Source organism: Anolis carolinensis, chromosome 4 (assembly GCF_035594765.1).
Source record: "Anolis carolinensis isolate JA03-04 chromosome 4, rAnoCar3.1.pri, whole genome shotgun sequence".
Taxonomy (NCBI): Eukaryota; Metazoa; Chordata; class Lepidosauria; order Squamata; family Dactyloidae; genus Anolis; species Anolis carolinensis.
This window is the reverse complement of record NC_085844.1, coordinates 87,208,308-87,220,177: the sequence shown is the minus strand read 5'-3', so window position 1 is coordinate 87,220,177 and position 11,870 is coordinate 87,208,308. Positions and strand designations below refer to the sequence as shown.

General features: G+C 40.1%; 1 protein-coding gene across 1 annotated transcript; it reads right to left on the bottom strand.

The window, feature by feature from the left end:
* Window positions 1-6,050: 6,050 nt before the first annotated feature.
* Window positions 6,051-11,478, bottom strand: rgs2 (regulator of G protein signaling 2). The gene is made up of 5 exons (XM_003224818.4): window positions 11,294-11,478; window positions 9,237-9,338; window positions 9,051-9,112; window positions 7,483-7,649; window positions 6,051-7,097 (listed from the first exon to the last, which is right to left on the bottom strand). The coding sequence occupies exons 1-5, from the start codon at window positions 11,401-11,403 to the stop codon at window positions 6,903-6,905; spliced, it is 636 nt and encodes a 211-aa protein (XP_003224866.1). The 5' UTR covers window positions 11,404-11,478; the 3' UTR covers window positions 6,051-6,902.
* Window positions 11,479-11,870: the final 392 nt, after the last annotated feature.

Sequence of the window (11,870 nt, the reverse complement as noted above, 5' to 3'; positions counted from 1 at the left end):
TGGTAAGCTGAAACCAGGATTTTAATTGACTTTTCATTCAGTCAGGATGACTGAACTTTTTGTGTTGGTTCATCCTACTATACTCTATTTATACAAACTGATAGACATGACACAGCAGCTGTGGCTTGAAAAGGCCCAATTTCCCTAAGTGGTCATTCGAATGTGGGGGAGGAATCAGAACAATCCTTAAAAAGAGGAGAAAAAATAGCTTGCAAATTGCGATCCGTGAAGTGTCAAAAACCAAACCATTCAATTCGAAGCATAAGTTGGTAGAGGCAATGCACTTTAACCATGTTATTAAATAACCATATTGTTAAAATGGGTAGTGATCCAACTATTTTTTCCTCTTTTTAAAGAAATAGTGTTGCAGTTCTAACATGGGAGGGCCAACGTGGTGTAACCATAGGATTACAATTCCAAAGACTAAGGGCCCTTTCAGACGGGTGCTATATCCCAGCATCTGATCCCAGTTTTTCTGTTCATCCGGCAGTGGGGGACTCATATAATCCAGTTTAAAGCAAAAAACCTTGGATCAGATCCTGGGATACAGGGACTATCTGGAAGGGCTCAAAGGTTTGAATCCAAGCTCAGTCATTGAAACCCACAAGGTGACCTAGGTAAGTCACATTTTCTCAGTTTCAGAGGACGACAAAGGCCCCTTCCACACAGTGGAATAAAATCCCCCATTATCTGCTTTAAACTGGGTTATATGACAGTATGGACTCAGGTAACCCAGTTCAAAGCAGATATTGTGGGTTAATCGGTCTTGATATTCTGGGTTATGTGGCTATGTGGAAGGGCCCAAAGGCAAACTCCCTCTGAACAAATCTTTCCAAGAAAACCTAATCCTAATATTGCTTTAGGGTTCCCATAAGTGAGAAATGACTAAAGGGTGCAAAACAACAAGTAGTAGTAGAAGACATTTCACTCAAGCAGTATTTCACCAATATCTATTTTCATAAACTATAGTCAGATAAAAGAGTGTAGAAGCAATAAAAAACCTCAAATAAACAAAATGAATGCTTTGCTGAAGGCTGTCCACCCCAAAGGTCTTGAGAAATGTTTGTTGACTTGATGGCCCTTCCACACAACCATATAACTCAGAACATCAAGGGAGATAATCCACAATATCTGCTTTGAACTGGGTTATCTGAGTCCACACTGTCACATAACCCAGTTCAATGTGGATTTTATGCTGCTATATGGAAGGGGCTTAAGACAGGTTCATGTAATAGCCCACATTAAAACCATGCCTCTAAAAATACAAAAGGACAATACTAAGTGCACTTGCATCTGCACAGTTGTACTCTTCTGTTCTCATAATAGTTGGACTTTTGGTGGTAAAAACTAGAAGTATATGCAAAACACAAGAGAATTGCAAACAGACAAGTTTGTGTGGATGCCTGTAAAATATATGGTGTTTCCATACTAAGCCACTACTGTGGAAATAACCCAGGACTAGAAGTTTACTTACTTTAGTTATTTAAATGATGAAAATAAAATTCTGTAGTACATTCAAAGCTTCCTTCCACAGAATTGCAGTCAGGTAGGGACAGAGGAGGGGAGAGTTATGATGTCACATCTGGCGAAGAAAAGCAAACAACCAAAGCTGTGTGAGGTTCCTTTTCCTTATTATTTTGGAAGAAATTGGTCACAGATTATGCAATGAACAAAACAATACCTATGCTCCAAGATGAGGAGCTGATTGGAACTCAAAACTTGGATAGTATCATCTGGAATGGAAATTACTGCGTCACTGTGCATGTGGTTTATATATATGCCTGCACATGCAGAAACCACTCTATTGTGCTTTGATCATGCCTAACCTGGAATATTGTGTCCAATTTAAGGATATTGACTAGGTGGACCATGCCCAGAGAAGGGTGACTAAGACCTCTTCCATACAGCTGAATAAAATCCCACATTTTCTGCTTTGAGCTGGAATATATGGCAGTGTGAACTCGGGTAACCCAGTTTAAAGCAGATATTGTGGGATTTTCTGCCTTGATATCCTGGATTATATGGCTGTGTGGAAGGACCCTAAATTAGTAAAAGTTCTGGAAACCAAACCCTGCGAGGAATGTAATATAGAGCTGCATAAGTTTAGCCTGTGGAAGAGAACAATGAGAAGCGAATATAAATAAACATTTTTAAATACAGTGAGCCTTCCGTATCCAAAGATTTCATACCCAAGGATTCAACCATTCACATCCTGAATTCTTTTAAAATAAAAATCCCAAATGCAATTTGGTATAATGGATGACACTTACCTACACCATTGTATATAGTGGAACTGGCACATCCACAGATTTTGGTATCCACAGAAGGTCCTGGAACCAAAACCCAGAGGATACCAAGAGGCCACTATGGACCTTTCTACACAGCCATATAACTCAGAATATCAAGGCAGATAATCCACAATATCTGCCTTGAACTGAATGAAATAAGTGATAGTTTCCATGTGAATTGCAGCACCGGGTGAGTAGGTGTCTGTTGATGGGCTCTATCTTTTGTCAGCCAAATGTTATCTCATCTTTTCCTGTGATATGTTCTGCTGTAAAATGCCAACTTTGCCTGAAGAAACATTGAGCTCCCTTCTACACTGCCATATAATCCAGTTTCCAATCCCAGATGATCTGCTTTGAACTGGCCAAATGTTCCCACTTGTGCTTTTAGGTAATTTCATCCTGCAACTAATTTTGGACACAATTTTGAACACAATATAAGGCACGGTGCAATAGCAATCCTCAGGCTAACATCCTGCAAACATACATATTCTTCTGTGTTGAGACACTTAATCTGTTACTTGTTCTACCAAAGATTTTCAATATTATGGTTAGGAAGATGATATTCTTTCAAGGCCTTACTCTGCACAGTTTTTTACAAACCAATTCTTTCCAGAAGAGCAATTGAGATTGGCAATAGCTTTAGCAGCAGCAAATGGAACAAAGAAAAAAAAACTGACTTCAATTGTTATTGGAGACCAATGGCAAAGGGCCAAATGGAGTGATTGTCAGGATGCCCAGGATATTTATCTTGATTTTTTTTTGAAAAAAATGCCAGGGATAAACAATGTCTTTTATGAGGACTTTTCAGATACTTTCAGCTGTGTTCCATAAAACGTTTTAAATGTCTTTCAAGTACCAGTTAGAATTGGTGTAACAGGTGTGCTGACTTTCAGAATTAAGACTATTTCTGCTAGTCCATAAACAGCAGCAAATATCTCAGCTGGCTCTGTCAAGTCTAACCTGGGTCATGTTGGGCAAATTGAACACTTTTGACACAGCATCCCACTAAGACGTGTTACTATAGAACTTAAAATGAAAATGAGTGAAAAGAGTTTCAGAGAAATTGCAGCTCAGTGGTTTATGCCATTATATGTTAAATTAAATTATATATTTTTGCAAAGGTTGCAGTTTTTGTGCACTTAAGGAGGAGCTCTACTAGAATCAGCAAGGCAAATGTATGAGTGAGTAGTTGAGTGGTAACTATGCAAGACGCATAATGTAAGTCTCTTTCTATTCATCATAAGGATCATATTGAATAAGGTTTGGAGTTGAAAGAAGGAAGGGGTAAGAAAAGGGTTTTCCAATTTTTTTTGTATAGATCTCACGTTATAGGTTGTGGCTTCTTGAGGAATCTGGTCTGAAAAGTTTTAATTGGGTAGGAATCAAGCAGTCCTATATGGTGGGATATATGGCCAGCCCACATCTGCATAATTCCTTCTCCTGTTTTTGAACTTTGATCGTCATGTCATCAGACTTTTACTACAGATTGTGTTAAAAAGAGAGGGAAATGTCAAATTTTACAGGGAAAACACATTTCATTTGGCAAAGTAGAAACAGCAGTGGTTTTCTGCCTGGGCCACCCAGATGGCTTGTGAGAACAAAACCAACTAACAGATGCTTACATTTAGGATGGTTACCACCTTCTTTAGCCAGGAGGCAAGTGCCATAGGAAGCAGTTCAGGGTAGCATGAGTTGCAGCAAATATATTGGAGTTAGAATGATTGCATTTTCAATGAGCTACTTCTTTGATTTTCTGCCCTAAAGAAGGCTTGCAGCCCTAGGTAATATGCACTTTGATGGCAAGCGTGCTCTTTGATGTTTTGCTTTAAACAGCATAGGGGTCATATTTGCCTTCAGCTGCAACTGATCATTGAGATCATTGTGATAACGATATCACTATGGGGAGGCCATAGGAGCTGAATTGCTGAATTACATCCAGAGATCTAGTGTGGAATCAGTCATATGTCCCAGTGATGCTGATAAAATTGGGTCACAGTTATGAAGAATGATTGCCCTGTTCTGCTATTTCTCTCTGAAACAACTGGGGGGCCTTTCACATAGGCATATATCCCAGAATATCAAGGTAGAAAATCCCACAATATCTGCTTTGAACTGGGTTATCTGCGCCCACACTCAGATAATGTGGGATTTTCTGCCTTGATATTCTGGGGTATAGGACTGTGTAGAAGGGCCCTGGGATTCCCAGGATCAAAGCCCCCAGGGCTTTTGGATTAGTAAGGGCAATGGGCTCATCTCCATGCCTCCCATTCCTTTTCGAGTTCAGTAGGGCAAAATGAAGACCTATTTACATGATAAAAAAACACTTCCTGGTGCTGATGTATTCTCCTTAAATGCAGGTCAACAATGCAGGCCTACAGTTTTGCCCTCCTTCTGGAGGGTGTTGTGATATTTATGACAATTTTGTTGGCTTAGTATCCCGGATGTAATTGCTCCATCTAATTCAGCTGTTTTTTAGACACAGACTTATTGCATCCTAAGTGGTAACAGACAGGTACAAGGTGTTACTATCAGGCCTGTCTGTTGGATACAACCAGCCATGGTTGCCAGCAACTGCGTTCAATCTGGCAGAGCAGAAGCAGTTTTCTAGTACGAAAATGGACAGGAGTTGCAGACACTTGTTAGTTTCAGAGAATTATGGCAGGAACGAAAAATGGGTTTTGTTTAATCTCTTACCCATATTGTAATATTGCATGGCAAAACATTTATTTAGTATTTAAGGCTGTCTTTCAAATATGGTGATTTTGACAGCAAACAAAATGATTAAAACACCAAGGGCCCTTCTGTACAGCCATATAACCCAGAATATCAAGGCAGAAAGTCCCACAAGATCTGCTTTGGATTGGGTTATCTGAGTCCACACTGCTATATAATCCAGTTCAAAGCAGAAAATGTGGAATTTTATGCAGCTGTGTGGAAGGGGCTCTAGTATACTACCTGTTGCGGCGATCTCAAGTCAAATGTATTACAATTTTCTGGTAGACCTGCCTTAGGTCTAGTTTTCTGTGTGGTAGATCTTAAAAGGACTCTAGATGCAGGTGGACACTCTTACTACCAGCTTCCCCACATAGAGAACAGTGTTTGAGCTAAGATGAAGAATATTCTTTTGCATGAGAGCCAGAGTGGTGCAGTGGTTTGAGTGCTCTTGAAAAACAAGATTCAAATCTCCAAATATCAAATTCCACTGAGTGGCTTTTAACAAGTCACACTCACAACCTCAAATCCCCTTTGAGCAAATTTTGACAACAGCCATTTCTAAACCAGAAATTACTTCAAGGCACCATTATACGTTTCTTTTGCACAATTTTCCATTATGTTGAACCCAAGTTGTAGACTTGAATGAAGGTATGATTGGGACTCCAATGGAAGCAGGTAGGGGACCTTATGTTCCAGTTGCCTCACAGTAGGTATGGGAATAAGAAAATGTATTTCCGATTTTGTGAAAACAATTTTATCATCCCAACTTGTACCAACATGGATTTTTAGGATGTGCTTCAATTGTTTATAATGAATACTTCTCTGCAAACGCAGAACAGCAATACAAAATCCAGTTAATTTTCACTAATTCTGTATCACAGGTATTCTTGCTGCAGTTAAGTAACATATTGAATAAAGCAGCTCTTAGTCATAAAGGTTTGGGACTGCAGTTCTCATCATCTCAGTAAGGTATGTGAACTAGAGCCTTGCAGATGAATATATTATAACTTCATTTTTTTGTCCCAGTGAAGACACACTTCAAGCATGTTCTATTAAAATAAAAATAATTTATTAAAACATCTCTCCAAAAAGACAACTTCACTGAAGTTTCATCTTCAAGTCAGCACATTCAGCATTGGTAGGAGTGTACAACACAACCAGAGTCTACATACACACACACACACAATATATGTCATTTGAAGTCTCCGCCAAGTTCTGCTACAAGTGGCATCTCAACAGATAGATTTTGATACCACGTACTTAGGTGGTCAGCATGCTTAGTTCTCCCAGTGAGTCCATCCTCTTATCTCTGCATCAAGTTGCATAATGACACTGGAATTTGTTAGTTCATAAAGGAAATCTACAAGATCCGAGCACACTTGCATGATCTGCAGAGAACAGGACCTGTGCAAGAAAGTCCTGGAGGTATTACATGCTGAACGTTGCTAAGGAAAAAGACAGCAGCAGCCAATTATTCAGAACATGTTTCAAGTCCCAGAATATGTCAGTCTGCACACAACTCCAAATCTTGTTTACTGTTTTGCAGATCGGGATTAGATCTGATCTTGCCACATCCAGGTTACATATGGATTTGGATGACCGTCACCAATTTAGTACTGCCTAAAACATTCCTTCCCAATGCATCGTTTCCTATATGGAAAATGAACCTCCCACAACTGGCCAGCAGTTTGACTTAGTTTTTCCTCTTAAGACTTTAATACTGCAGCTTGCTACAGATGCTCAAAGCTGCCAATGCTAATATGCCCATCCAACTGGGAAAATATTACATTTGGGCAAGTCTCCTGTACATTTAGTTCATCAAGTCCACCAAGCCTTCAGAGACACATCATCTCTTTCATGAACAAAATGGTTTCTTCTTTGCTGCTGCACTTGGGGAGTTCATGTCGCCTGTGGCTCCCTGCTGATTGATGGCTTTTTACACAGTTCTTGATAGAATTCAGATTCCAGGAATCGTGGATAGGAGTTGTTCTCCATTAAGCTGTAGACTCTCTTCTGGGCTACACTGAAGCAAGTGTGGGTAGCTTCATTAAGGTTTTGGGCAATAGTGTTCTTGGTTTGGAAGTCTATATTGATCTGAAATAAGAATAAAGGAATTGTAATCATCATATGCAAGAACACAAAACATTTTTGCATGGAATCAATAGTTCTGTACTTGCTCAGAAAGTGGCCAGCCACAGTACACTGACCCCAAGTTACTGAGGATATAATCAATGACACATTGTCTCTGAACTCTTAATTATGAAAGTTGCATTTTCACTGCCACCAGTAATTTTACCCTGTTTAAGAATTTAGCAGGAAAATAAATTGTTCTTCCCTACCCCTTTATATATTGGTGTGCCCAAAAGTGGATCTCCTTTTTAGGATTAATTCCAGTGGCCTTGTAACTAATAATAGCCAGCCATGGGTGAACCAATTATAAGAAAACAGCATGCTTTACTAAATGGAGAGTTCTGCTCACCTCTTTTGGAGCTTCCCTTTCAATAAAGTCATTGTAAATCTTCTTAGCCTTGGTGTTTAGCTTCTGAGGTGACTTGATTTTCTTGAAATCTTCACAAGCCAGCCAGAAGTCAATGTTCTCTTCACAAAACTCAGATTTCAGAAATGCCCTGAAAGCTGCCAGACCATCTGCAAAGAAAAACGAAGGAAAGATTAGTTCAAACCATTCGAGGAATGCCAAATCCATGTAGTTCAAACTATCTGAGGAATGAGCTATGTCAATATACACACTTCCCTCCCTTTCTCAAACCCACGTCTCTTTCTTGTATTTTGTCTGAACTGTTTGAAACAAAATGCACCAGAACATTTTTAATTGGGGCAAGTCTTCCTAAATAGCTGTTTTATTACAATTAAAAAAAACCCAAATCCTGCAATGAAGTCTGTTCTTTCCCAATAAGCCAAAATGCCTTCAAGCAAACGGGGACGAGATAAATTAATGCAATTTCTCTTCTGTGTCTTAACCTTCAGACTGGAATAAATGTTTATGGGAGAGCTATAAACTTCTGCAAAGACAACTGCAATGGAAAGAATGACTCAATGGCCACTCCCACAGTGTGTTTTAATGGGATTCTCCGCCCCCTTCCTAATTTGTTTGGCAAGTAGACCATTTTGCTTGCATAACTGCAAAATGAACTGGCGTGTCACAAAACTTGCAAGAAACTTTCCGGACTCAAAACTGACATCACAGCCTCAGCTGAAGTGCACTGAACAGAGCTCCATAGAAAGAAACAACTCTGAATTGGAGCAAGGGACTCTCCAAAAACTTTGTATTAATCCAAATTCCATGGTGTTTTTTAAAGTTTCTTTCTCTTCCTTTCAAGGTTGGAAAAACCACAGTGTAATTTTATGATTCTAAGTATGCTTCAGCAGCTGGGTAAAGTTTATTGATTCCCTTCAGGTAGCGAACAGGAACTACTAAAGTGACAGAACAGTTGGCATCCCATGGAGTGTGGCCAGCTGGGAGCTTAGAGCCAAACAACTGCTACAAGGCACATATGAGGCTAACAAAGGGGTGGATTGGCTACCAACTATTGAGGACATGACTGCATAATTGAGCTGATATCTAAAGAGGGAATGCAGCTCAGGAAAGGTACAATGCAAGCTGTTTTGGGCTTCCTTCTTCAATGTATTTTACAACATGCAACAACTTGAGCATGCTTTGCCGCAAGAAAACTCTGCTAGGAGAAATAAGACACTCCAACTTACAGAGGTCAAAAGGAATGCAAGCCCAGCTAAAAATACAGGCTAACGACAGGGAATGCAGCAAAAAAAACAAACAAAAAAACAGTTTTGCCGGCCAGCTCTTGCCATGGGAACTACTTTGCAGCTATACACAAACAGTGTGCTTTCTATGATTGCTGTTCCTAACAGCCCCCAATGCTAATACTTTCATAAATGTTAGCAAATGATAGGCATAAATAGCCATTCAGAATGCTGGTGCTTTCGTCAGCCTCACTTTAAAAGGTATATTTTTGAAAGAGAAAAAGCATAAAATAAGATGCAAATGCATTAAGGATTAAAGGAACTTACATTTGCTCGCTAGCAGTTCATCAAACGTTTCTGACCATAACTGGGCTTCTTCTGGAGAAGGTCTGCAGAAAGGAAGAGCAGAAAAAAAAGTTGTAAGAAAGTGCACTTGCTTTACTGTGTGATAGATGAAAAGAGCAAATAATAATAATTAAAAATTCTACTGCAGTGAAAGAAATGGAGTAATACCTAAAACATGCTTTCTGCGGTCCTTTCTTGTTAGCCTTTGCGTTTGTCGAGCTGGAAGAGTTCTGCAAGAAGTAACTCAACCGTGCTTTCCAATCTTTCATGCTGAATGAGAAAAAGGAGAAAGAAAAATTAAGTTTAGTTTGACAGCTATAAGCATGTATTTTTGAAAAAAACAACAACACTTTTTTGTAAGGCAAGGAAGACTTAAGGCTAGAATGGTTTGCAATGCACTGAACTCAAACTCTGAACTTTTAGGCTATAACTTATGCCCTATTCATTTTGCATTTTTGCAACAACTGAAGACAGGTTCTTTTTCAGCAGGCACAAAGGCATATTCTGTGAACGAGATCCAGTTTTATGAGCATGCTTCCTCTGTCAGATATAATGCTTGCTCTGTGAAGGCAAGATTCCCATCCTGAAGTCTCTGGCCATATAAACTCCAAATTATCTGCTTTGAACTGGGTTATATGGCAATGTAGAAGGGGCCTCAGTGCGCAGAAAACTGGGGCCCCTTCCACACAGCTATATAAAACCCACATTGAACTGGATTATATAGCAGCGTGGACTCAAACAACCCAGTTCAAAGCAGATATTATTCATTATCTGCTTTGATATGGCTGCGTGGAAGGGCCCTAGGATATATACACAGGATTAACAATAAAAGCCTGAGTATTTCCTTGCAAGGACATTGTACAACACTCCCAATATTAAATCCCTCAACACACTGTATTCCCTTTCCTTAAAAAAAAGAATCTATCAATACTACAATGCATCTTTAGAACATCACCATATTAGTCTTTGCCTCTGAAGCCCCTTTCACATAGCAGTATAAAATCTGCATTGAACTAGATTATATATCAGTGTGGACTCAGATAGCCCAGTTCAAAGCAGATATTGTGGAATTGTATGCCTTGATATTCTGGGCTACAGTAGAGTCTCGCTTATCCGGAAGCTGGCAGAAAGTTGGATAAGCGAATAATGGGGGGGGGGGGGGGGGGGAGATTAAGGAAAAGTCTATTGAACATCAAATTAGGTTATGATTTTACAAATTAAGCACCAAAACATCATGTTATAAAATAAATTTGACAGAAAAAGTAGTTCAATATGCAGTAATGCTATGTAGTAAGTACTGTATTTACAAATTTAGCACCAAAATCATGACTTATTGAAAACATTGACTACAAAAATGCATTGGATAATCCAGAATGTTGGATAAGCGAGACTCTACTGTATATGGCTTTGTGGAAGGGCCCTAAATTTAAATCTGGAAAATGCTGTGCCTTTCAAAAATATGACATAGGGACAAAAAATAAAGAGCACTTGTTTGCAGAAGACAATGAACGTAGCTATAGTTGGAAAATAAAAATATGTTTGGAACTTAAAAGGGCTAGAACTTGGTTCCTATTTTCTCTAATGGGGAAAACAGTAAAATCCCAAATTTTCTGTTCTGAACTGGAATAGATGGCAGTGTGGACTCAGATAACCCAGTTCAAAGCAGATATTGTGGGATTTTCTGCCTTGACATACCGGGTGGTATGGCTGTGTGAAGGGCCCTGGGACAAAGAAAATTAATCAAGGAGCAAACCTATCTCTACAAAGAGGTGGAACCTCTAGAAAAACTGTTTGCAAAGATTTCACAACAGGCTCCCTTCCCTTCAAATAACCTCTTTCAGCTTGATAGGAAACTGTTAAAAAAAGTTTAGGTGGTTGCAACCTTCATTGCTCTGAATGGATACAGAAAGCACTCCAAGTTGTGAAATACAGGAGGGTGCAAATATTATGCAGGTAACTAGATCTCTCCCCAGCAAATCCAGAGCTATTATTTCTTCTGCAAAAGAGTTTGGCAAAAACAAATCTGACCTTTCCAAGTGGATCTAAAAATAGTTTTTTCCAAATCTGTTCCCAACACCACAGGCTGTCCCGCTATCAATCACAACCCTGTTAGAACGCTTTTGAGTCGCATCTACACTATAGATCGAATGCAGACCGACATAATTTGGAAGCATGTGGAAGCCAGAGCCCTACCCGCCTCCCCTGCCAGTCTCCTGCACACTTACAGGGTTTTCTTCATCTTCCCCTTTTTCTCCTCTTTGCTCGGGCAGAGGCTGGCGTTTTTCTCCATCGTGCTGCAGTTGTGCTGGAGAGCCAGGAACATTGCACTCTGCATAATCCCCGGAAAGAAAACAAAAAATCAATCAAACTGCAGAGTTCGCGACCACGCTTTGAGCCTCCCGTTCGCCCAGCAGGCCTTTTTATAAGGGCGGAGGGCTGGGAGGACACGCCCACCGCCCGCTCCCGGCTCGCTGATTGGCTGGGCCGAGAAAGGCTTCCCCAAACAAGGAGCGCGCGAGCCCCGCGTCCTGAAGAGAACATCGCTGACGCAGGTGGCGCGCGCCTCTCCCGCTCTTGCGAGGAAGGGTGTTCTGTTAGAGTTGCCGTTTGTGACAAAAAATAGACCTCACGAGGAGTCGCTTGCAAATTGGGAACATGATTGATAATTTTAAATGTGCAAAAATATATAAAAAGGTAAAGGTTTCCCCTGACGTTAAGTCCAGTCGTGACCGACTCTGGGGGGTTGGTGCTCATCTCCATTTCTAAGCCGATGAGCCGGCGTTGTCCGTAGACACCTCCAAG